The sequence below is a fragment of the Globicephala melas genome, chromosome 16, assembly GCF_963455315.2.
Source record: "Globicephala melas chromosome 16, mGloMel1.2, whole genome shotgun sequence".
NCBI classification, from domain to species: Eukaryota; Metazoa; Chordata; class Mammalia; order Artiodactyla; family Delphinidae; genus Globicephala; species Globicephala melas.
This window is the reverse complement of record NC_083329.1, coordinates 1,809,070-1,833,352: the sequence shown is the minus strand read 5'-3', so window position 1 is coordinate 1,833,352 and position 24,283 is coordinate 1,809,070. Positions and strand designations below refer to the sequence as shown.

At 51.8% G+C, this 24,283-nt stretch overlaps 1 protein-coding gene across 1 annotated transcript in view; it reads right to left on the bottom strand.

Annotated features, from left to right (window-relative positions):
- The window catches only part of TCERG1L (transcription elongation regulator 1 like), a 193,958-nt gene that overhangs the window by 1,126 nt on the left and 168,549 nt on the right, over window positions 1-24,283 (bottom strand). Inside the window, exons 9-11 of the mRNA XM_060286295.1 lie at window positions 19,172-19,307; window positions 7,375-7,464; window positions 3,368-3,486 (exon numbers count right to left, since the gene is read on the bottom strand). Of these exons, the coding sequence (XP_060142278.1) occupies window positions 3,368-3,486; window positions 7,375-7,464; window positions 19,172-19,307 (345 nt within the window). The remainder of the gene's footprint in view (window positions 1-3,367; window positions 3,487-7,374; window positions 7,465-19,171; window positions 19,308-24,283) is intronic.

The following is a 24,283-nucleotide window of genomic DNA, read 5'->3' as shown; positions in this document are numbered from 1 at the left end:
CCCGTGGGCATGAGCCTGGCCTCACCTGCCTCCTGGGCCTGGTGTCACTCCGAGCTTCTCACTCCCCGGCCCCGTCCCTGCTCCGGCCACACAGGTCTTCTGTCCGCTACCTCACTGTGCTGCAACTTGCCGTGGTCTTTGCCTATGCTATTCCCTCTGCCTGGCACACCCTTCCCTCGTTTCTTCACTCACCATGTGAAGCCCTCTCCTCATCAGATGTCAGGACCAGCCTGTCTTCCTCAGGGAGACTCGTCCTATCTACGGGTCAGAGAACTGGGTATCATCCTGATGGGCCTCAACTGTGCAGTGTTACTCGCCTCTCCCTGCTCGAGTAGAAGTGTGTCACCTGCTTTGTTTTCTGTGGAGCATCTCGAATGTCTAAGCCCAGTGCCGGTGTGTGCTCAGCACCCAGATACTGACTGAATCCATGACTGCCAGGCCAGGGAGTCCCCCGTAAGAGACTCAGTGGCACCAGCCAGCCCAGGCCAGAGCGGGTGGGGCAGCTCAAAGGGCAGAAGGAGTGGACGTGGCTTTGCAGACAAATGGAACCTTTGCCGGCAGCAGCTCCCCATGGCTTCCTCTCCTCCCAGGCCGGAGCTTGAAGCCGGTGGTTGGGGCGGCTCCAGGCGGTGGGGCGGGGGCGGGAGGGGAGAGCGGAGGAGCCGGTTCCTGCAGACGCTTCCGCCTGCCTTCTGCTCGCAGAGAGCTGGGCTGGAGCTGCAGGAGGGGCCCTGGGTGAGCGGAAGCGTGCTCGCCCTGTGCCCGGGGAGGCCCCTTGCTCCTCCTATTTCTCTTTGTGGAGAAATGTATATTTCACTGCAGACATTTAATGGTTGCATTAAATTATTATAACTTAATGGTTCTTTCTTTATACGTGAATAACAAGATTATACTGACATGGCTGTTAGGAGACAAGATGAATAATTAGTAGACCCATCCTCACTGCTGTCACTAAACGATGAGTCTCATTCCTTCCTCACCAAGCACTGCTCTCCTCCCTGCACACCCCGGGATTCCGTGTGCCAGACGCTTCCCGAGGAGAGAAAACTCTTCTCTCCGGTTTTCAACTTTCTCCGTTCGTTCTTTCCTTCTTTTCCTCCCTCCCTCCCTCCCTCCCTCCCTCCCTCCCTTCCTTCCTTCCATGATTTCACAATTGCCATGAGGTGTGACTAACACACACTTATTTGAGCTTCCATCGCTGACCTTCTTGGGAAAAGCAAGATGCTGAGAGACACAGGGGGCTTGTTATTTTGGTCGCGTGTCTAGGGGGAGCCCGAGCACCTTCAATCAGGGGCTGGGCGGAGCCCCTTCTAGAGAGGCCCTATTCTGGGCACCTCTAAACAGAAGTATCCCTGAAAAGAAAAAAGAAAACTCCGACCCTTTAGCCGTGCCCACGGGGACAGCCTGGCTTACTGCTGACCCCGGTGGACCGTCCAGTGAGCCTGGGGAAGTCCTCTGAGTCACCTGCACTGCGTCTCCCTTTCCCCTGGGGACGAGGCCACCCGCAGTTGAAGGAGGTGGCCGCTGTGGCCAGAGCACCAGTCCGCCAGCCCACGGGGAGGTCCCCGGAGGCTCCTCTCCCCTCTCCAAGACCCCGAGAGCTGGGCAGGGCTGGGATCTGGCCCTGGACTATCCCCACGGCTAGGATCAGAGCCAGGATGACTGGAGGTGGGGCTGAGGGTACTCAGGACGCCTGCGCTGAGCCCGCTGGCGACCGGTGGACGCCTGCGAAATGGCGGGAAGAGAATGTAAGGAAGACCTGAAGAGGGTTGTGAAATGTCGCAGAATTAGCTACGTTTGAAATAAAAACTAGTTTTATAATTATAAAAGCAATATATGCCCAGTGTACATTTCTAACAAATGGCAGGCAATCAAATCTAACTTCAAAGAAGAGTAGCTTCATTTCTACCGCTGACTTTCCTTCTCTGTGTGCGTAATTGTTTTCGCAATTGCTGAATACATTCTGAACATTTCTCCTTTGCCTTCATAACATATTCATGGGGGGGGGACTAGGTTGGCTCTTGTTAACATTTTACCAATGGATGGACACAGACAGCACCAGTGGTAATGATGGGAGCTCTCCAGGACCTGCCAGGAAGCCCCACACACCATCCTCCTAGTGGCCCGGGGGGCAGGGCGGCTACACCCCCTCAGATCAAGACACCTGAGCTGTGAAGGTCCAGTGCCTGACCCTGCAGCGGGGGCCAAGGATGGGCAGGGCTGCTGTGCACTGAGGCAGGGGCTCTGGATCCAACTCCCCCCTCCCACCCAGGGTCACCAGCTGGGGGGACAGGGCAAAGCCATGGCTAGAACCCAGAGTTCTCACAGAAAATCACAATTGACAAGTCGTTAGGCCCACATTTGCTTTCCGAGGTTAGCATTTGGTGATGGGGACGATTCATGTGAATTTTTTTCCCATTCAGAAAGTATCTATCCTTTAAATAGTCGAAGAAGTTTTCTGAGGCCTATGTTACTAACACTAAATTATATTATCCAATTATTGGCCAATGAATTAAGCAATTATTGATCAAAATGTAGATGCCTACATCTGCATGGAAGGCAAACATCAATTAATGTTCATTTAAATATGATTTATGCATTATTATTAAAAATGCATGATGTCAGCCTTATTATTAAAAATCATAATGTGTAAATGTCCATTTAAAAATAATGTCCCAATTTAAAATAAAAATACATCAAGATCAACCATTTTTCGCTCTTAAAAGTTACACTTGTATAATTAAGTAGTTCTTGTGCATTAATTTTTAAAGTCAATTAAAGTTAATTTTAAAGTCGAGCTCAGCTTATGTATTCTTCTAGTTTCTAACATCGTTTTCATATTAGTTTGTTGTATTTCATGGGAATAATGCCTGAGTATCTCAGGTGAGGTTGACAGCCAAGTTCACTCAGGCCCTTTGCTGGTGTGGAACGTCTTCACTTCACACTCTGGACAGCTGCCCAGGCGTGTGGAACCCAGGGGCTGGTGGGGTTTATTTTGCTGTTGCTGTGTATCGTTTGTCTTGCATTTGTACCCCTCCATCATTAGATCAGGGGAATCAGGCCCCATCTCACGAGGGCTGACCTATTGATGAGTTATTTTGGCCTTAGAGTCAGGGCTGCTGACCTGTGGAAAACCACCACGTAAGCTGGACAGAGCTGCTGGGATGCCTTTGGTTAGCAAGCAGGGCTGGGAGGTTTGCTCACGGCCGGCACAGGGGAGAAGGGCTTACCTCTCCAAAATTACATGTTTGATGTCTATGGAACATAGGTCACATGATTTAACCCAAACTGACTTTAAAAGACCCCTTACAAAATTTGGTAAATTCCCAGCCCCAGAAATCGCCTGGCCTTAACTCACTTTCCATACCTGGGTGAGACTTTAGATTCCTCTAGAAGTTTTTTGAATTCTTCTTTGGCCAGCAGCAATTTGCTTTTCTTTTCCTTGTATTCTTCTTTTATTCTTGTCTTGACAAACTGTTCAAATATCTTAAGACACACACAAAACAGAACTATTACAAGAATGCGTATTGGAAATGAACTCCTGCGCTTCAAACACCACACAAAACACAGCAAGAATCTGAGATAAGCCTGTCTTTTTCACAGTTGCTGGAGCTAAAAACCAGAGCCTTTAATCTGGCCTCTCCGTGAAAGCAAGTGTCTGGACAATTACACCTGCTCTCCCACGAGGCCAGTGCGCTTTTCCACGTCCAGACACCATCTGGGGGCCAAACGCTGAATCAGCCTGCTTGGAAATCCTGGGTATGAGTGGGCGGCCCCCTCTAGAGGTGTGGCGGGAGCAGTGGACAGTTTGGAAATCCCAGCTCCAGTGCTCCGATATTTCTTGTTTTGGAACCTCTTGAGCACCACTTACCTGCACGCACTGTCTCACTGACTTTCACATCCTGGCCAGCGGTACCATGACACGTGAGAGTCTGTACTTTGTTCTAGTAACCCCTGTGGCAATGTAACTGGCATTTGAGTCTCCAAAATGACTTTGAACTTGTGAAAAGAAAGTCAACCCAGCATCTCTCATTTCCCACACTCTAGTCTTCAAGAAGACCCACTTGTGAACAAGGGTCTGGTTCCCCAGGGGCTCCTGTGGGCAAGGTGAGCCTCTCCTTGGTGTCATGGAAACACCCAATGAGGAGACCCGACCACCGGGCACTGCACTGCCTCTCCCCAGCTCGACGAGAATGGGCTTTGAAGGCTACCTCCACAGGAAAACCAGACCCTTAGCCCACAGGATATCGATATTGTCTGGTAGGCAAATCCATCCAAGACCCTGGGAAGGTTTCTCTTGGGTACTGGCAGCCGACATGACAAAATGCCAGCAGGGAATCATCCTTTGCAGTAGACCATAGAGTGAGCCTCCCTTGCTTGGATTAAGACCGCTCATTGTTCTAATATCAGAAAATTGTCATTTGTAGACTAAAGCCAAAGGGAGGTGGAGACAGCTGTTTCATTCCCAAAGCTCTCCAAGCCTCGAAAACGTTGAAAGGAGAATAAACTGGAGAAAATTTAGATGTGTGTACGAACGCAGATAAGAAGATCAGCAAAGAGCCCACATCTGATCCTATGAGGCCAATGAATAGCAATTCTGTACCAACCCAATCGGTGGCCACTGCAGATACTGGAATCTGACGAAGAGCTCAGGGAATCTCCCGCCCTCCTGCCCAGGACATGGAACCAGGCGGTGGCGACTTGGCCGAAACCCCATCACTCCCCTGCAGAACGGGTGTCCCGGCTCTGCCTGATGGTTTCAGATTCCATTTCAGTCACGGCCAGCCTTTACAGGAGTATAAATACATAATGCTACTCGCCTCCTGAAGAATCATCAGCGAAATGAAATATTCAGGAACAGGCCTTAGATGGAGAGCGTGCGTATATATTTAAGAATATGGTTGGCTTATTTCACCTTCAAGGCAAGCGGTCATGTAAACTCTCCAGTTCTTCTATAATTTAAGCTCATAAAGAAGGAAATGCAGGGTTATTATGCAAATAAAAGCGTGTGGGTCCATCATTAGTCAGAGTTTTGCTCTATTAATTCTAAATCTGGATAGAAACCCTGGCTGGTGGTGGGGTCAGAGCTGGTGAGAAAGGCCTCCTTCTCTCTCTGCCTGGAATCATTTATCCCTCTAATCAGATTTGCTCTCTCCTCTGCCTTTGCTCTGCTGCTTTATTTATGCCGCTATAATTTAATGTAACAGTTTTTTTTCCCCCTCCTCTTTAACAAATTATACCAGTTTTATTCAAAATGGGGCATGACTTTTTAAAAGAGAGACCATTGGCCATTATCTCGTCATGGCGTGTCCCAGTGAAATAAGATGGAACACTCTGTGTTACCATAGAAACAGGTCTGACGAGCGCTCCCAGGACCCCTACTCTCTACTTCGGCTCAGTCACATCTCCTCTGCAGACCCCGTGGAAGGATGGATGCAGTGCACACACCATGAGCCTCGGCTTTTCCCACGAACACTATGTGACAGTAGGTCCCACACAGAGTCCATGTCTGGTGTTGCCGGCCCAATTCATTCATAAATAGGACTGTGTTTTCTGAATGGGGCCCAAATATTGTTTCCTTCATCAGTTCAGCTTCAGCCCCGTGCCTCTTAGAAACCACAACACTGTCGATTTGCTGGGGTGGGGTTTCCCTTACGATGCCGGCATGTAACCTGAGGCCTTTAGCTACGGGGAGTCCTGCTTCCTCCTCCTGGTGGGGCTCTGGGACCACGCTGTGGTATGAACACAGGCCTGCTGTTTCCTCTGCACGATTTCCCAGGGACGTCTGAGGGCCCCCCACCAAACGGCGGGCTCTGGCTGTGAGCTGACCTTCTAGTCTGATCTGTCTGCCCCGAGAGCACCCTGGCAGTCACAGCCCCTCTCGGTCAGCGCCTGTCTTTCTCACCAGGGCTGTGGGAGTCCAGCCGCCCTGCTCCCGTGGGTGAGTCTTGTGCCATGACCACCCCCCAGACACCCGGAGGGCAGGAGACCCTGCCCTGCCCAAGAGCCTGGTCCATTCCAGGTAAACAGCGCCCTGAGCTCCCTGACGTCTGAGAGACGGGGCTTAATAACTGAATCATCAGCTCGGCTTTTCTCGGGGGTGTGGTGGGAAGGGTCTTACTTCTTCACTTCTTCAGCTTCCTTTAAAGAGGCTGATGGCCTCTAAAACCATCCATGGACTAGAGATGGAAGAGCGTTGATCACGACAGTCAGTGACAGAGTCTGCAGCTGTGCTGACCTTTATCTGTTACGGTTTAAAGTGATCTTGCCACCAAAATAAACGGGCTTCCCTCTGGTCACAGCTGGAGAGCTGAACTTTGTGATTTGTAACAGGGCAACAAAAGGGTGAGATATTACCAATGGTTAAAATCACCGAGTTTCCTCGGCTGTGGGGAAAACAGATATAAAACACCCAAACACAAAGCGAGGCCCCGCCCGCCTGGCCTGCGTGCAGCCCCTTGGTCTACACCTCAGGGAATTTCACGAGTTGATGACAGAATTGAAAATAAAATTGCACTTTCCATCCCCCTGGCCCGGGCTTTCCCAGACCCTGCTGTCTGAAATCAGACGGATGCCGCCAGGGCCGCGACGTCGGAGGCGAGATGACCCTCGTGGGCTTGTGTCTCCAGCGATGACGCCTGGTCACCCACTTTCCACATGTATCTGCTCAGCACGCAGAGGGCAGAGGGAGGGAGACGCGTGGCTGGGGCGGGAACGCAGACGCAGACGCAGAATCTGGATCCTTCTGGAATTTATCTCGGGGCCCTTGCTGGATGTGCCCCAGGAGCCACAGATCCTGGCAGGGTGTGAAAGCTCAGACGTCCCCACCGGTCAGCACAGCCCGTCCCTCTGTCTGCTTGATCCGGGAGACAGTTCTGGCTCCGTGACTTGACTTCTCAACAAGCCAGGGCGGACCCCTGTCACGTGTCCATTTAAAGTGACCTCCGGGCCAGCTAGCTCTAATCCATCCTTGCTTTTCTGGGGACTCACTTTCTAGAAAAGTCCATCCTTTACTTTTGCTACTGTTGTTCCCCGGACCCTCTCCGATTTCACTTTTATTATATCAGATCTTAAGTCTTTTTAATACAGTCACCCAGGATGTGGTCAATGTTCCCCAAAGCTGAGTTTTCACCTCTGTGTCTGTCTCACGGGGTCATGACCAGGCGGCTCGCCAAGAGCAGGCGCCAGGATAGCCTCCCGCCGCACCCGTAGCTCTTCCCGTTCACAAGCTCACAGGCCAGCAGTGGATTCTCATGGCTTCCCCACTGACGCGGCAAAGGTGACAGGCACCTGCTCGTCCGCAGAGCTGTCAGGACGGAGCATCACTTTAACTCTGCGTCCCCGAGTCCGTCACCACACCGCCTACCACCTTACCTGTTTCCGCTCCTCGGAATTTAGCAGGAGATAGCGCGGATCAAACACGATTTTATGTAATTCTTTCTCCCAGGTAGAAAACGCTGACACCTGAAGAAAGATAGTCAATAGAGCTGCTTTTAGCATCTCATGCTGAGCCTGGAGTCACACTGAAACGATCAATGGTGAGACACAGCACTAAGGAACCGGGGTTGAGGGATGTAGCATTGTTTAAAAGTGTTCAACTTGTCAAACTTTTAAGAAAATCAATATTTAGAGCATTTGAAAATCGAATTTCTAGACTCATGACACTATTTCCTCCCTGGATATCTTCCAGAGCCATGCGTCCTGATCTAAAACCCCAACTACGCCTGTGAAGCTGGGACATTCTGAAATGCCACATTGTGAAAGGACGTATTTGTAAAACTTTTCAGGACACCGCAGGTCGTAACAGAGGACAGTGTTTTAGAAATAATCAGAGTTTGGCACAATTTCAATTGATTTTTAATCAACATTTAAACCTTCTTTAGGTAGGTCACCTTTTTAAACAAACTACCCTACTTTCTAATAGTTTTAGATTTATAGAAAATTTTCGAAACTATTAGAAGCTACCGTCTACCCCATACCCAGTTTCCTATATTGCTGACATCTTAATGTTAGTATGCTACGTGTCTACACTGTTATTAACAGGAGTCCACACCTTACTCAGGTTTCTTTGGTTTTTCCCTAATTTTTTTTTCTGTCCCAGGATTCCACGCAGGACACCACATCACTCACGTCTCCTCGGGCTCCTCTGGGCTGTACAGTTTCTCACTCTCCTTGGTTTCGATGACCTTGATCGTTCTGAGGAGTACTGGTCAGGTATTTTGTGACATGTACCTCTGCTGGGATTTGTCTCAGTTTTTCTCTTGGTTCGACCAGGGCTGTGGGTTTGGGGAGGAAGACCCCAGAAAACGTGCCCTTCTTGTCACATCCTATCAAGGTCCATACTGTCAATGTAACTTATCGGAGCTGACGTTGACCTTGACTGACCAGCTGAGGTCTTTCCTCTATGAATTTATCCCATGCTGTCCTCCTTGGAGGGAAGTCACAATGTATAGCCCACACTTAAGGGGTCCGGCTCCACCTCCTGAGATGGGAGTATCTGTATAAGCTCCTTGGCATTCTTCTGGATGGGATATTTGTCCATTCTCTCCCATTTACTTATTTGTTCAATCATTTGTTTATATCAATATGACTCATGGATATTTAGTTCATACTTTGGGTTATAATCTAACATGATTATCGATCTGCTCCTGGTTTGGCTGTTGTGGTTGGCTCCTGTGTCCCTGGGACGTACCCCATCATTTTGTTTTCTGGGCCCTTCAACATGCTCCAGGGTCATCTCATATCGCTCCTACCTTGGCCCTAGAATCAGCATTCTCCAAGAAGCCCTGGTCCCTCTTATTGGAGACCTGGGTGCCGGGTGAGCTCACTGCTGCTGGGATGTTGTTGATCCAGACTCCCTCAGCTGATGGAGCAGTGAAACATTTAAGTCATCCAAAAATAATTTATTCATTTAAAAGCATTGACCAAATATTGACTGTGCCTTAGGCCCCATGCTGGGTGCTGAGGGTTCAGAGAAAATAAATCAAGGCCACTGACATAAGGAGGCCCACGGCCCAGGGTGAGGCAGAAAAGCTATAACTCAGGATCTCCTGGGGGGCATTAGCGTCCTTCCAGAGACATGCCCAGGAGCCAAGGGGGCACAGAGAAGGGCCTGGGGAGAAGTTGTCTCGCATAATGACTGTGCTGGAACTGGGCCCATGAAGGGCCTGGGAGGTGTTCAGGAGGAAGTGTCTGTGGAGCGAAGGCCAGGCTCCAGGAACTGTGGGGAATGTGGGGATTACAAGGGTGGAACATGGTTGGGATGAAGGAGGCTATGAGGGGCTGGGAAGAGGCAGGAGAGACGGGCAGAGCAGATGTGCGAGACACTCCCAGACCTACTTAGGAACTAGGGCCTTGTCTGGAGAGCAACGGGGGAAGAAGAGCCAGATGTGATGTGTATCTAGGAGCCGGGGCAGGGGAGGGGCTCCCGGGACGTGGGGAGGTGAAGCCAATGGGCAGTTTACAAAACCAAGATCCCTTCACATTCTTACTTTGAGCAGGTTAGAATATTTCTGGTAGAGATATTATTTCAATAGGAATTGTGCTTTGCTTTGTACATCGTAACATAATGACTTTTCAAACTTGACAACTCCTATCTTCAGTAATAAAAAGGAAAGCCCTTTTTAATACTCATGAGCTCTTCTATCAGGCAGGGTGACCCAAACTCCACCCAGGGACTTTTTTCAGTTGACTAAAAACATGGTGAAATTTTGACACGTTACAGGGATTGGGGGTAGGGGCTCTGGAAAAGCGTCAGGGCAGAATGATTCCTCTGTTTTTCGAGAGCTGACACTTGACCACGTGAGCGTTAGGGTGGATTTGGAGAGAAGGAATGGCCAACTTCAATACAGCCCAATCAGGTGGGCATCTATCCACCATGTAGAGACCTGTAAACTCCTCCAAGGTCCTAAGTTTTGTAAGGAAGGCCAACAATTGGTAAGAATTGGTGTCACATAACTGATGCCACCAGTTTTTTGAGAAGTTTTGGAGTTCTAGATGTAAAATAAACTATATTTTAAAAAAATAATACATTGTCCTTGCCTCCAGAGGAATTTACAATCTGTATACAAGGCAAGATGAGCCGTCTCCCCAGTGACTGTAATTTATGATAAAACAGACGTCGTCACATAACCTGACAGCCACACTAACAGATGCTCTTGAAGTTCAGAGGAGGGTGGCAGTTCTGGACAGAGGGGCAGCTGGACTTGGGACCTGTGACAGAGGCTGGAGCAGAAGGGAAATCTGGACAGTTGAGTGTGAAACGGGGCCCGTCACTGCCAGCGGGTAGACACAGCCTTGTCTGTGAGACAGACTCTTCCCAAAGAAGGACCCTGATGACTGTCATTCCCTCGACTGTGAGACTCACTCTTGACGGAAGCCCAGCCTCCCTGGACCTGTGTCCCCACGGTCACGTTGTCTGGTAGGTTCATTCCATGGGGCAGGGGCTGAGGCCTTCCCTTTCTTGCTGGAGGCCTGTGGGGAGCCTTTCTCCACTCCCAGGGGTCCCCAAGTTCTCCACGGTGGGCCCTCCACAATAGGCTGGCTTCCTTAAAGCCAGTGGGAGAATCTCTATATATGAGACCCAATCTTACATAACATGGTGTCACACCGACATGGTGGTGGCCCCCCCATCCTATTTGGAGTCCTGCCCACTCTCAAGAGAGGGGATTACTCAAGATGTGTGCCCCGGGGTGGGAGTCTTGGGGCCACCCTAGAACTCTGCCCACACAGCAGGTCCCCAAGACAAATGCATGTTCTTGCCTCTAACTTGGCCTTCGTTTCTCAACAGTGATCTCCATCCCTCATCTGCCCAACAGTCCTTTGAATCTTTGACATTTTACATGTGATTTGGTCCAGGACCGTGGAATTCTTCAGCCAGTTTTAGACCCTTTCCTGCAGAAGTCCCGTCCTTCCCTGCAGCCTGACCGTGTTGTGTAGTGCTTCCATCTCCCTTCCTGGGCTGTGTTCTGTGATGTATACATCATCTCCTGGCACTTGGCAACCTATTCCATCTCAGGGTGCTGACACCAGGTGACTCTGTGCCGTGGGCGAAGGTCAGCAGTAACTGTCGTGGTGAGAGTGTGTTTGGACACTGTCCTGGCCCACGCCGCTGGCCTCTGGTTAACACTCATGCACAGCTTTATTTAACTCCCCTCTGGAACATCACCCCCTATGGGCTGGGAATCGGGACACATGGGCAGCGGGTCCCTTGAGCTGTACTGGAGGCCAGCCTCCTGCAGTCCTGTGCTTCTCCCGCCGGCAGACTCCCCTCTGAGTCATCCTCGGTTGTCTGAATTGTGTTCCCTGCCATTTCTACAACAGAAGACACCAGAGCTGGTGGTCTGAAACACAGGCACAGAGAAGGAGCCACAGAGTGGACCGGCCAGGGCACAGTTCCCAAACCTGGACAGATGCCGCCATAAAGTGGAACCTGTCAGCAGGCGCCCGCCCCCGGCATTGGCCCGAGGCTGCCGCCTGGCTGGCTGACACGTGGCCATCCCGTGTGGCACTGTCTGCACCTACAGGTGTCACTGCTGGAGGCATGACAGTTCCAGCGAGGCTGGAGATCAAAGGGGAGACACGGGTACCCTCTCTGCGGCCACATACACCAGGTCCTTCCTGTCACAGCTGTAGTCAAGGTTCTCCCAGAAAAATAACCTTGTTTTAAAACCCCAAAGAATCGTGCCAGCACAAGTAGCAAAATGACAACGTCATCCTTGTCGCCTTTGGGGGTGGTCATCTCCTGCCTGGATGACCACAGTGGCCTCCTGATGGCTCCCCGCCCCCCAGCATCATTTTCCCTTGACCCGCAGCCCCCATCTTTCCAAGAGCCCTCAGACCAATGGGTCGGCCACTCGGCCAGCACCGAGGCCTCTCGGGTCTGGCCCCAGCTGTCCACCCAGCGTCCTGTCCAGCTGAGTGGCCCTGAGCGACCCCCACCAGCGAGGGTCCCATGCCGGGTGGCTGACCCCTCCACCCCCTCCACCTGCGGGGCACGGCAGGGTGACGCCCCGTCGGAAGCCACCATGAGATGACCCTTCCCCGGATGACACCGCCTCCAACCTCAGCCCCACCTTCACGGAAACCTCTCCAAAGGCCAAGGAGTGGGTCCTGCATTGCTCCTGGGGAAAGGGACTCCGTTAAGTAACGTGGTCTGAGAGCGTTGGGTTAAGGCTAAAAAGCGAGATGATAACGCAAGTCCCGTGGGTGCCACGGGGCCATGGCCGTCCCCTTGGGGTCCTGCCCCCAGGCTGGGCACCCAAAGGAGGCAGGCATGCTTCGTCTCCGAAACCAAAGGCAGTTTTGAGTGCTTGTCAACCCTTGGGTCACAGAAAAGGCCAGGAGCCGAAGGAAGAGAGGAAGGCACCCGTCTGCCTGTCTGTCTGCCTGCACGTGCTGGTCGGACCCTTGGCTGGCATCCTCTCTCCCCTTCCTATCACCTCTGGTCTCTCCTGGTCTCAGGGAAATGGACCAAGGCCTCAGCTGGGAGGTATGAAGGCCTCTCTCACCTGGGAAGGGGAGAAGCAGGTGCGGGAGTTCTGAGGGGGCATGAGGCCACTGGGTGGGACCTGACATGCTGAGCCATGCAGGAGGCCCAGTGGCCCCTGAAGACGGTCCCTGAGTCTCCCTCCAGCCTGAGCCCACTGCCCTCTGCTTCCAGGGGCCGGAGACCGTGGCCACAGCCCCTCCGTGCATTTGCCCAAGTTTGCCCTCCTGCCTTCTCTACCTCCAGCCCCCACCTGCGCCCCAACACCACCTCCCTCCGCCGGTGCTCACCTCACCCCTCCCGAGCCCAGACCCCCTCCCTGCCCACTAGCTCTCCCTGCGGGGCCACCCTCCTGAGCGCCCAGACCCTGCCGCCCTGACACTGCGGGTCACGTGTGAGGATGTGCGCAGCATCCTCTGATCCTCTGCTCTGTCCTCCACGCCGCCCGTAGGCTCCGCTGATGACAGATGGCGTGTTGCTTGTAATTAGCACTCACGCCATTACCCTCTTTATCCAATTTCCTGGAATGCACAGCTGTGTCTTCTATTTCTGGCTCTGGAGCTCCTGACAATTAAAGTGGCCTGAGGTGGACACAGCACAGGACGAAGTGAGCAGACTGTGCTCCTGGCTCATCCCGGACAGGAGGCCGTGTCATCTCCACAGTCATCTAGAAGCAGCCGCAAGAAGGGAGCCTGGGTGACGGCGGCGCATTGGGGAGGTGATGCCAGGCGTGCAGGACACTGACACGTGGAGGGAGAAGAACCAAGGATGGTGCCTAAATGGGCAGGTGGCCCCTGGGGGGCTGCAGGGCGCCGTGTCCCCAGGGAACCATGGAGACTCATGTAGAACACGCTGGAATCTGCCTGCAATTCATCCCACCGAAGGCGGGGGCGTGGGGGTTTGCCTCCCACTCCCACTCTCCCTGGTGGAGTGCTGCCCCTGGAGATGCTCGATCCCTAAATGTAGAGGGGGGAGTGGTCGGCATGTGGAAGGTTCCCCTGAGCCCAGGTGAGCCAGGTGACCCACAGGTGATCCAGAAGTGAGAAAGGGGCTGCGTACTTCCCCCAAACTCTGGGACGTGTCGATTCCCACCCTCAACTCCTAGTACTCATGGTATTTTGCCAATTTTGGCACTTTTTTTGGTATTTTGATTTGATAAATAAAACTTTGTACTGTTATTCCACCGTATCTCAGCTAATTTTGCTTACTTTTCTTTCACGTTAGGGACAGTGATAACCCCTTTCCAGGCATTAGAGTGGGTGGTCCACAACTCCCCCAAGGTCATCTTCATGATTAGACCGCCATCTACGCACTAATAGAGAGGTGACCACAGTAATAACTGCAGAGCTGAATCGCCAAAGGCCATGAGAGTTAATTCAGGAAAGAAGAACCACAGCATAGAAACCAAGAGAAAACCCAAACCAAAGGTGAAGAAGAATGAGATTCAAAGAATAACAAACAGTAAATATTTATACTTCTTACTATTCAGTGCTGGTGGAGCACGCTGGTCAAACACCGCTGGGAGAATACACTGTAAGAAAACGACTTTTTCCAAAACAATTTGGTAATATAGGTCAAATGTTGACAGCGTGTAGGAAACAATCCTACACACAAAAAAACCAACATCAAGGCATTGATATGGTCACCAGAATATTATTTAAACTAGCAAAACTGGGCAATAAACTAAATAAATGAAAAAAGGGATTTTTGAACTGACAATGAATTGACTACTATACCCTCATCAAAAATGTTTCCAAAGGTTTATAGTAATAGTTTAAAAATGGGTAAAAGGAGAAAACAGTATACAAATGTATGTCAGGTTGAACCTTATGAAATTGACTATATTAAAAAACTTTGGTTCAGCCATGTTCAACTACAGTTCAATCTTGGTTATACTGTATAAGACAAATGTTTATTTTTGCTATTTCTTTGTTTTTTTTTTTCTTTTTTGCGGTACGCGGGCCTCTCACTGCTGTGGCCTCTCCCGTTGCGGAGCACAGGCTCCGGACGCGCAGGCTCAGCGGCCATGGCTCACGGGCCCAGCCGCTCCGCAGCATGTGGGATCCTCCTGGACCGGGGCACGAACCCGCGCCCCCCGCATCGGCAGGTGGATTCTCAACCACTGCGCCACCAGGGAAGCCCTATTTTTGCTATTCCTTTAAAATCTGCTTTTAGAAAGAAAGACTGGAAGGAATGTACCCATTGATGATAATAACTGGGGCGGGGCTTCAGGTGATGGTTTTCGTCTTTCTTTTCTTTGGGTGTTGCCACTCTCCTATGATGAGCATGTGTTCTTCTGAGAGCACGATTCTGTCTTATTAGCTGTATGTGCCTGGTGAGGCTCTGAAGAGCTGCCATCGGAACACGAAGCGCACACGCTTCCCAAGGAGCAAAGATTCACCTCGTGGAAGAGACCCTGCGGGTGTCCACAGCTCCAGAGCTACAGCTCAGGCACCTCACCTCCAGAGCCGTCTCGCCTGTGATGTGTACCTGCACTGCGGGTGACCGAAACCCTCCCTCACACGTCTCGGCCCAAGGGCCGCTACAGCTCCAGGCAACACCACTTCTGCATCTGAGTGAAGGAGCGCCGGCCATCCCCCACCAGGGAGGGGGTCTTCCTGCCACATGGGAGAAGATGCAGCTTCCCTGATGGTGGGAGGACACCTGGTAAAGAACCTCTCCTTCATTTGGACCAACTTTGCACCAGAAACCTCATGGTGGATGCCTCTCTTAGCGCAGAGAGAGACCACCGTGGCTGGGCTGGCGAGGGCCTGCGGCCTGTGGGTTCCATATTTCAACACAGACTTGGACCCAAGTCCAGGGGTCTCAGCTGCAGAGCTGGCCGCTGTGCCAGTCAGTCTCCCCAAGGCTGCCCGCTGCTGGGAAGCTGGCTGGGGGTCACCCGCAGACGGACCCTGGAGTGCCTGAATCAAAGTCCAGGGTATGGAAGAGTCTTTCTTTCTCGGCGCCTGGGAAAGCCACTTCCAAGGGATACTTTGCAGAAGGAAGACACCTTCAATAAAATGTCTCTAATGCATTTATCTAAATAGACAGGGTTAAATTAATCCTCTGCTACTCAACGAATCCTGCCTCTTTATAGACCAAAGTTTAAAGAAAGCCCTACTGTGGTTTATACTAGTGAAACAGTATAAAAAGAAATCTTCCACTTACATATTTCAAAACCACAAAACCGAAGGCCCCTTCCCCAAGCCATAATCCCCATGGAATGCCCCAAACCATGCCCTTTTTAAACTACTAGAAATCCACACACCTAGTGCCATCATTCTATAAGCACATGAGTTTCTGAGCTGAAGCCCTGAACAAATGCAATTAAAAAATCTTATTCATCACCCAACCTATGAAAAAAGGGACCTTTCTCGGCCTCATTTTTAAGCAACTGGGAATCTGATGGGTTTAGCTGTCAAGCCCTCTTGAGCGTGAGTAACTCATGAGATCTGCCGGCACACTTCATAAAGTCCAGAAGTCATAAATGGGGCTTCCCTGGTGGCGCAGTGGTTGGGAGTCCGCCTGCCGATGCAGGGGACACAGGTTCGTGCCCCGGTCCGGAAAGATCCCACACGCCGCGGAGCGGCTGTGCCCGTGAGCCATGGCCGCTGAGCCTGCGCGTCCGGAGCCTGTGCTCCGCGACGGGAGAGGCCACAACGGTGAGAGGCCCACATACCGCAAAAAACAAACAAAAACAAAAACAACAAAAGTCGTAAATGCTGGCTTTGCTTTACGACATCAGTGTGCATTCAGGTTGGCCTTTTCTCTTCGTGAACAGCATACGGGCTTCTTCTGAAACCCTTGTGAGATAGGGGTCTAGGCTCACCCCAGTGTCTCTCCAGAGAAGACCCAGAGCACTGCAGCTGGTGCCTCCCATTCCCAGGTGTTTTGCTGAGGATCACGCATGAGTACCTATGGAATGGGTGGGCGAATGGAAGCAGCCACCTCAACGAGACAAGAACACACTGAAAATCTCCTTAGTGAAACTGCTCAGCTGAGGCCACTGGGACACAGTCAGAGACGCACATCCTTGGGAAGGAGAGGGAGGCATCTCCGGCGGCCCTAATCTCCCACGTGGCTTAGTCTGATGCTGTGCCGGGAAGATGGGCCTGGTTGGTTCCAAAACAAAGGGGTGGAAAACTTAGACATTGATGAGAGGGATGCTGCATGTATTTCTCAAATGCTCACAAGGCCATCACGTCTCACGGAGGACGGGCCATGCCTCCCAGTTAATTCCACTGGGACAGACTGGCTGGGTCCATTCAGATACTCGGAATTATGAATATGTCTGCGCTGTCCTTGCAATCAGAAGAGGTGTGGCAGCAAAACTCGGGAGTGTCCCTCCCAGTGGGTTTGCAGAAGAGAATCGTATTCTCAGTGGCTCTGAGGGCAGAGGAATCTGCTTCATCACATTCACGTGAGTGATGCCATAAGCCCTGTCGTGCAGATGCTTTGGGGCCACACGAGTGGGGGAGAAGGAAACAGAAACGGCAGCTGCTCCAGGAGATAAACCCCCTTATCCAGGCTCACGGGCCCACTCCGGGATCAGTGCTGGGCCGGCCCGGGGCACGTGCAGCAAGACCAGAGCTCGGACACGAAGGGAGTCCTGGGAAATCATTGAGCGCCTCCTGGGAGCCAGGCCCTGGGAACCCAACGGCGCATTGGAGAGTCCCGCGTCTCCAGGAGCTGCAAGCCAGCACGGTGACCTGGCGACGTGGGAGGGACACAGAGCAGCCGTGTGGCATCGTGTGTCAGCTGGGCAGCCAGGGGGCGAGGGAGGGAGGGCCTCCCAGGGAAGGGACCCCGTGCCAAGAGTGGAAGGTGGGTGAGGGGGGCTGTGAGACAGCTGAGGGCGGCCACCAGGGATGGTGACCGGTGGTGACACTGGGTACAAGCCTCCAGGACCAGGAGGACACTGACAGCCACGGAATAAGCAACCCCGTCGAGTGGCAGTGACGACATCTAAATGGAGTCAAAGCCCTGTTGGCAGAATCCTCCCGGGGCGGCTGGAGAAGGGAACGCGGGCACTGGACCCATTTCTCCGCTGTAGGAACAGAGGGGCTGGATGGCCAGAGCTCGGAGCCCCGGCCTGTGTTCCTGGCCTCCTCTCCTTAGCCAGGTAGTGACACTGGCTTTGTCTGCACGTCTCTGTTGTTGAAGTGGGAAGGCTGAGAATGGGGCGAGGGCCGAGCAATGGGCAAAGGGAGAGGTCGGCCGGAGCCCTTTCCCAACTGCCACGCGGAGTCTTCAGTGTGTCGGGTAGGGAGCTCACACCACACACACAAACACAAGCATGTGCACTCACAGGCGCACACACACACATACACACAGAGACACACCTCTCATAAGAGTCAGTTGTTTCAAGGCTATTTCATCCTGCAGGATTTGTTTAATCAAATCATCTCTATGTCTTGGTAAAAAATAAAGGAAAGTTGCATGGGGAGGGAGTCTTTTTTTAAAAATAAAATTTTAGCCAAGTAAATATAGTTTTTAAAATTATGTCTTTTTACGAAAACACGTCCTCCATCTACACTAGGGACCACTCCAGTGTGCGTGTGTGTTCGCGGCCTTCCCATTTTGCACTTCTGGGTTACTCGGCATATATGTGAATATAGGCTTAATCCATTGCATTGCAGTTTTAAGCTCACAAGCCTACTTTTCCTTCCAGGTCCTTGTGCCAAGGGCTGTATTTTATTTTTGAGTGAGTCTCTAGACAGATAGAGCAATGCATGCATTAAATTTCATGGTGCAGAGGAAAAGAGGTCTCCCACGGAAGGTGCCTGAGATAATCTCCTTACTCCTAATTCTTAAGCGCTGGCACTGTTTAGTTTCCCTGTAGCCCCAGGGCCTCACCCTGCCCAGGTGCCAGCACTGCTCAGACCCGCTGCTCTGGGGGAGAGGAGGTCTCCCCAGGCCGCCCCCCGCCTCAGTTCCCAGCTGCACCTGCTCTGGGAAAGGCCGCGCAGGAAGCGGCCTTGGGTGGGTGCTGACTGCAGAGGGAATTTGCTTTTGAATTCCCAAGGCCATTTACAGTGTTCATTATAATTATCATTACACACCGGTTCCTATTACTGCCTTCTGCGTTCGGTCTCATTTTATGAAGAAATCCAACTGGGCTAAACTATTGTATCGGGCTCATTTTATGCCCAAAAGCCAAAACAGGAACTACAGTCATTGGAAGGAGATTCAATTATAAACTGCTTTTTCCTCCTCAATTCAAAATGAGATTCAGACGTCAACTACCATTGAGACAGCCCAGGTGTATGCAAACCGCTGGTTGATACGGAGGTGTATGAGTCCCTCCCCTAGCGAAGGGGAGGGCTCGTCCCTCTGGGGGTGTGGACCCCGGAAGCCAGCAGGGCCCCAGCAGGAAGGCCAGCAACACAGACCAGTCACTTCTCCACATGGCCCCGGGGACCATCCCTTCCAGGTGACCCACACCTGTTCACCTCTCAGCCACCTCCTTGGACAGGTGGCGACAGCTGCCCCTTCAAAGCCTCCCTCCCCTTTCAGGACAAGAGGCGGGATCCATTTTCCTCTGCTCTGGCCTCACATCACGCGGCCCCTGAATGTCAGGCAGCGTGACTGCGGGCTCGGTGAGGAAGGGGAGGGGTCTTGGGCTGGGGGACAGTAGCTCAGCCACTCCCACCGAGGGGCGCTATCGTGTGACATCCTTACCCCTCTCTCCAGGAGCATGTCTCGGAAGTGGGTCACCCGCTCCTCCAGGGGCAGAAGGATCTGGGGCGGCGGCGTCTTGGCACCCGTGTCTTTTCTCTCCGCCTCCTCGGGCCCGGAACTCACGTGGCCTTCCGTCCTTCGGGGCACAAGACACAGAGAGTCAAGCGTGACCTTGGAGACGCAACTGCTTCTCACTGCAAGCTTTCAAAACCCTCTTGCCCCCTGTAAGGGGCAAAGATTCTTTGGACACGTTGCAAAGCCTGGAACAGTCAGCCCAGCAAAGCAGAGATCTTGCTCTTGGGATGCAAACAGCTCTGCTGCCTTCGGGGCGGAAAGTTGAGACTAAAGCCCTAACAGGATGGACGCTCTCGGGAGGGAGGCAGCGCTGGGAGCCCAAGGGCCGAGGGCACCCCGCTGGGCCACCAGGAAGGAGGCTGTGAGTCCCTCACCGTTTCACCGCCAGAGACCGGTCGTCACCCGAGGGAACGGAGCGAGCCTGTCACTTGGACCAAGCGGTGGAGCTTCAACCTGGTTCCGCTTTTGTTTTTAGATACTGTTTCATTTCGGATAAATGCATGGAAGACACTTATGGGGAGACTATTCTATCCACACTCAGGGGACAGAAAACATTGTCCCGACGTCTAACCTGCGAGAGACACTTCAGTGACAGCGGGGAGACGGGATGCCACCTGGGCGATCTGCACAGGGATGGGGACAGCTGGGCAACGTGTGCCCAGAGCCGGTCCGTCCCCCCCCCACAGGGGTGGCCGCAGCCAAGGCCCGGACACAAGGGGCAGGGAGGAGGGGTCCCACCGCGGGCCCAGGGCAGGGGCCAGGCAGGGCGGCGGGGAGGAAGGAGAGAGCCTGCTTTTACGAAGCACCGGCTCGGCAACTTGCATACTTCTATTTAACTGGCCATTTGAGAGATCTCTTTATGGTTCTACGCCTTCTTCTGAAAGCATCTGGAAACCTCCTTCTAAAGCACCTTGACGTTTGCTGCTGGAAGAAGTCTTCTGGCCAAATGCAGACGTGTTACCCCCACTCCTGTCCGTCTCGCTCCCCAACCTGGGAGCGGGGTCTGCCCAGCCCCACCCCCGGTCTCCTCCCAGGCAGCCTGTTCTCAGCCAGGATGCACAGACTGGACCTCCACCGCCTAGACAGCAGCCCTGCTTAGACACCCAGACCCCTCTGCGGGGCCTCCTCCTGGCCTAGCCCTGCCCCCCCAGGACCTGGGCCCTCGGGCAGAGACTTCAACAGGCTGGTGCAAACCTGATCCTGAGGCCACCTTTCTGATATGCGCTCAGGCCAAGCGAGGCTGTCAAACCTGAAGAGCAGCCCGCTGGGAAGCACCGGGACCTCGTGTCTCCTGCATCCGCGACAGCGTCCTAATTGCTTGGAGGTCCCGAACAGCAGGGCACACACACATCAGAAGCCTGGCTTTTCCCCCCCTCTTGGCAAAACCAGCCTCAACCCGGGAATTGCAGGGTTGAAGGTGCTCACGCCACGCACATCCGGGTTTTCTGATGTAGGTCAAGATCAGGGCTCAGGCCCGGGGGGGTTGTTCCTGGGGGACTTGGGCAGAGTGTCTGGAGACATCTGGGGTTGTCACCACTGGGAAGGCGCTCCGGCACATAGGGACAGAGGTCAGTGGTGCACAGGATCTGGGCACATCTGCACTCCCGCATTTCGGGAGAAGGAGACGGCCCGTTCAGCTCACACAGTCACTTAACGACTCAACCAGGGCAGCCCCACCTCCTGACGCCCACCAGATCTGCAGCTTTCCCACCTTTGTCCAGGGTGCTGTGAAAATATGCAGGTTACCAATTTGGGGACGTGATGAAAATGTGGTATCCCATGTGCTACGTCTCACAAGGGTTTTCACGCATCAGGGTTATAACGTGGGTTAATCAAACCTCATACAAAATGTGCAAAGAAAAAAACCTGCTTGCTCAGCCCATTAGGGAATCTTATTTATAGACCGACTATTGCAGGAGAACTTACGTTCTTAGCTTCTTATGCAATTATGCGGAATTTTGAAAAAAGAAAATTACCAGTGGATTTGCCATTGAATCACACTCCAAAGGGTATAATTAGGATTTCTTTGTAATAAATTTTCATTAGTTAAAAATAGAAGTGTGGAAACAAGTCTCGCATTGTTGTAACTTGAAATAAGATTAATAGGAACGTTGTGAGTGTGGCAATGATCATGGATTACAGCTTATGCCACAAAATATTGTGTTCGGAACCACTGGGCACCTTCCAGACTGCAAAGCTATCAGTTCAATTAGAATTAATCAAAAGCAAATGAAAACTTGCTAAATATATTTTCAATATTCTTATGGCTGAAATATTTTGGTACAAAAAGTAAATTCTGGGAGGAGCTTCAAGATGGCGGAAGAATAAGACGCGGAGATCAGCTTCCTCCCAACAGATACACCAGAAATACATCTACATGTGGAACAACTCCTACAGAACACCTACTGAACGCTGGCAGAAGACCTCAGACCTCCCAAAAGGCAAGAAACTCCCCACGTACCTGGGTAGGGCAAAAGAAACAAAAGAAAAAACAGAGACAAGAGAATAGGGACGGCACCTGCACCAGTGGGAGGGAGCTGTGAAGGAGGAAAGGTTTCCACACACTAGGAAGCCCCTTCGCGGGCGGAGACTGCGGGAGGCGGAGTGGGGGAGCTTCGGAGCCGCGGAGGAGAGCACAGCAACAAGGCTGCGGAGGGCAAAGCGGGGAGATTCCCGCACAGAGGATCAGGGCCGACCGGCACGCACCAGCCCGAGAGGCTTCTCTGCTCCCCCGCTGGGGTTGGCGGGGGCTGGGAGCTGAGGCTTGGGCTTCGGTTGCAGCGCAAGGAGAGGACTGGGGTTGGCGGCGTGAACACAACCTGCAGGGGTTAGTGTGCCACGGCTAGCCGGGAGGGAGTGCGGGGAAAAGTTTTCTTGCCTCTTTGTTTCCTGGTGCACGAGGAGAGGGGATTAAGAGCGCTGCTTAAAGGAGCTCCAGAGACGGGCACGAGCCGCGGCTAACAGCGCGGACCCCAGAGACAGGCATGAGATGCTAAGGCTGCTGCTGCCGCCGAGAAGCCTGTGTGCGAGCACAGGTCACTATCCACACCCCACTTCCGGGGAGCCTGTGCAGCCCGCCACTGCCAGGGTCCCGGGATCCAGGGACAACTTCCCAGGGAGAACGCACGGCGCGCCTCAGGCTGGTGCAACGTCCCGCTGGCCTCTGCCGCTGCAGGCTCGCCCCGCATCCGCACCCCTCCTTCCCCCCGGCCTGAGTGAGCCAGAGCCCCCGAAGCAGCGGCTCCTTTAACCCTGTCCTGTCTGAGCGAAGAACAGACGCCCTCCGGCGACCTACACGCAGAGGCGGGGCCAAATCCAAAGCTGAGCCCCTGGAGCTGTGAGAACAAAGAAGAGAAAGGGAAATCTCTCCCAGCAGCCTCAGAAGCAGCGGATTAAAGCTCCACAATCAACTTGACGTGCCCTGCACCTGTGGAATACCTGAATAGACAACGAATCATCCCAAATTGAGGAGGTGGACTTTGAGAGCAAGATTTATGATTTTTTCCCCTTTTCCTCTTTTTGTGAGTGTGCATGTGTATGCTTCTGTGCGTGATTTTGTCTGTATAGCTTTGCTTTTACCATTTGTCCTAGGGTTCTGTCTGTCCATTTTTTTTTCTTTTTTTTAGTATAGTTTTTAGCGCTTGTTTACATTGGTGGATTTGTTTTTTGGTATAGTCGCTCTCTTCTTTCTTTCTTTTTGTATTACTTTTCAATTTTTTTAAATAATTACGTTTTATTTTTTATTTTAATAACTTTATTTCATTTTATTTTATCTTTTCCTTTCTTTTTTTCTCCCTTTTATTCTGAGCTGTGTGGATGACAGGCTCTTGGTGCTCCAGCCAGACATCAGGGCTGTGCTTCTGAGGTGGGAGAGCCAGGTTCAGGACATTGGTCCACCAGAGACCTCCCAGCTCCACGTAATAACAAATGGCGAAAATCTCCCAGAGATCTCCATCTCAACGCCAAGACCCAGCTCCACTCAACGACCAGCAAGCTACAGTGCTGGACACCCTATGCCAAACAAAAAGCAAGACAGGAACACAACCCCACCCATGAGCAGAGAGGCTGCCTAAAATCATAATAAGGTCACAGACACCCCTAAACACACCACCAGACATGGACCTGCCCACCAGAAAGACAAGATCCAGCCTCATCCACCAGAACACAGGCACTAGTCACCTCCACCAGGAGGCCTACACAACCCACTGCACCAACCTTAGCCACTGGGGACAGACACCAAAAACAATGGGAACTATGAACCTGCAGGCTGCAAAAAGGAGACCCCAAACACAGTAAGATAAGCAAAATGAGAAGACAGAGAAATACAGAGCAGATGAAGGAGAAAGGTAAAAACCAACCAGACCTAACAAATGAAGAGGAAATAGGCAGTCTACCTGAAAAAGAATTCAGAATAATGATAGTAAAGATGATCCAAAATCTTGGAAATAGAATGGAGAAAATACAAGAAACGTTTAACAAGGACCTAGAAGAACTAAAAAGCAAACAACGATGAACAACACAATAAATGAAATTAAAAATTCTCTAGAAGGGATCAATAGCAGAAAAACTGAGGCAGAAGAATGGATAAGTGACCTGGAAGATAAAATAGTGGAAATATAAGTACTGCAGAGCAGAAGAAAGAAAAAAGAATGAAAAGAATTGAGGACAGTCTCAGAGACCTCTGGGACAACATTAAATGTACCAACATTCAAATTATAGGGGTCCCAGAAGAAGAAGAGAAAAAGAAAGGGACTGAGAAAATATTTGAAGAGATTATCGTTGAAAACTTCCCTAATATGGGAAAGGAAATAGTTAATCAAGTCCAGGAAGCACAGAGAGTCCCATACAGGATAAATACAAGGAGAAACATGCCAAAACACATATTAATCAAACTATCAAAAATTAAATACAAAGAAAAAATATTAAAAGCAGTAAGGGAAAAACAGCAAATAACATACAAGGGAATCCCCATAAGGTTAACAGCTGATCTTTCAGCAGAAACTCTGCAAGCCAGAAGGGAGTGGCAGGACATATTTA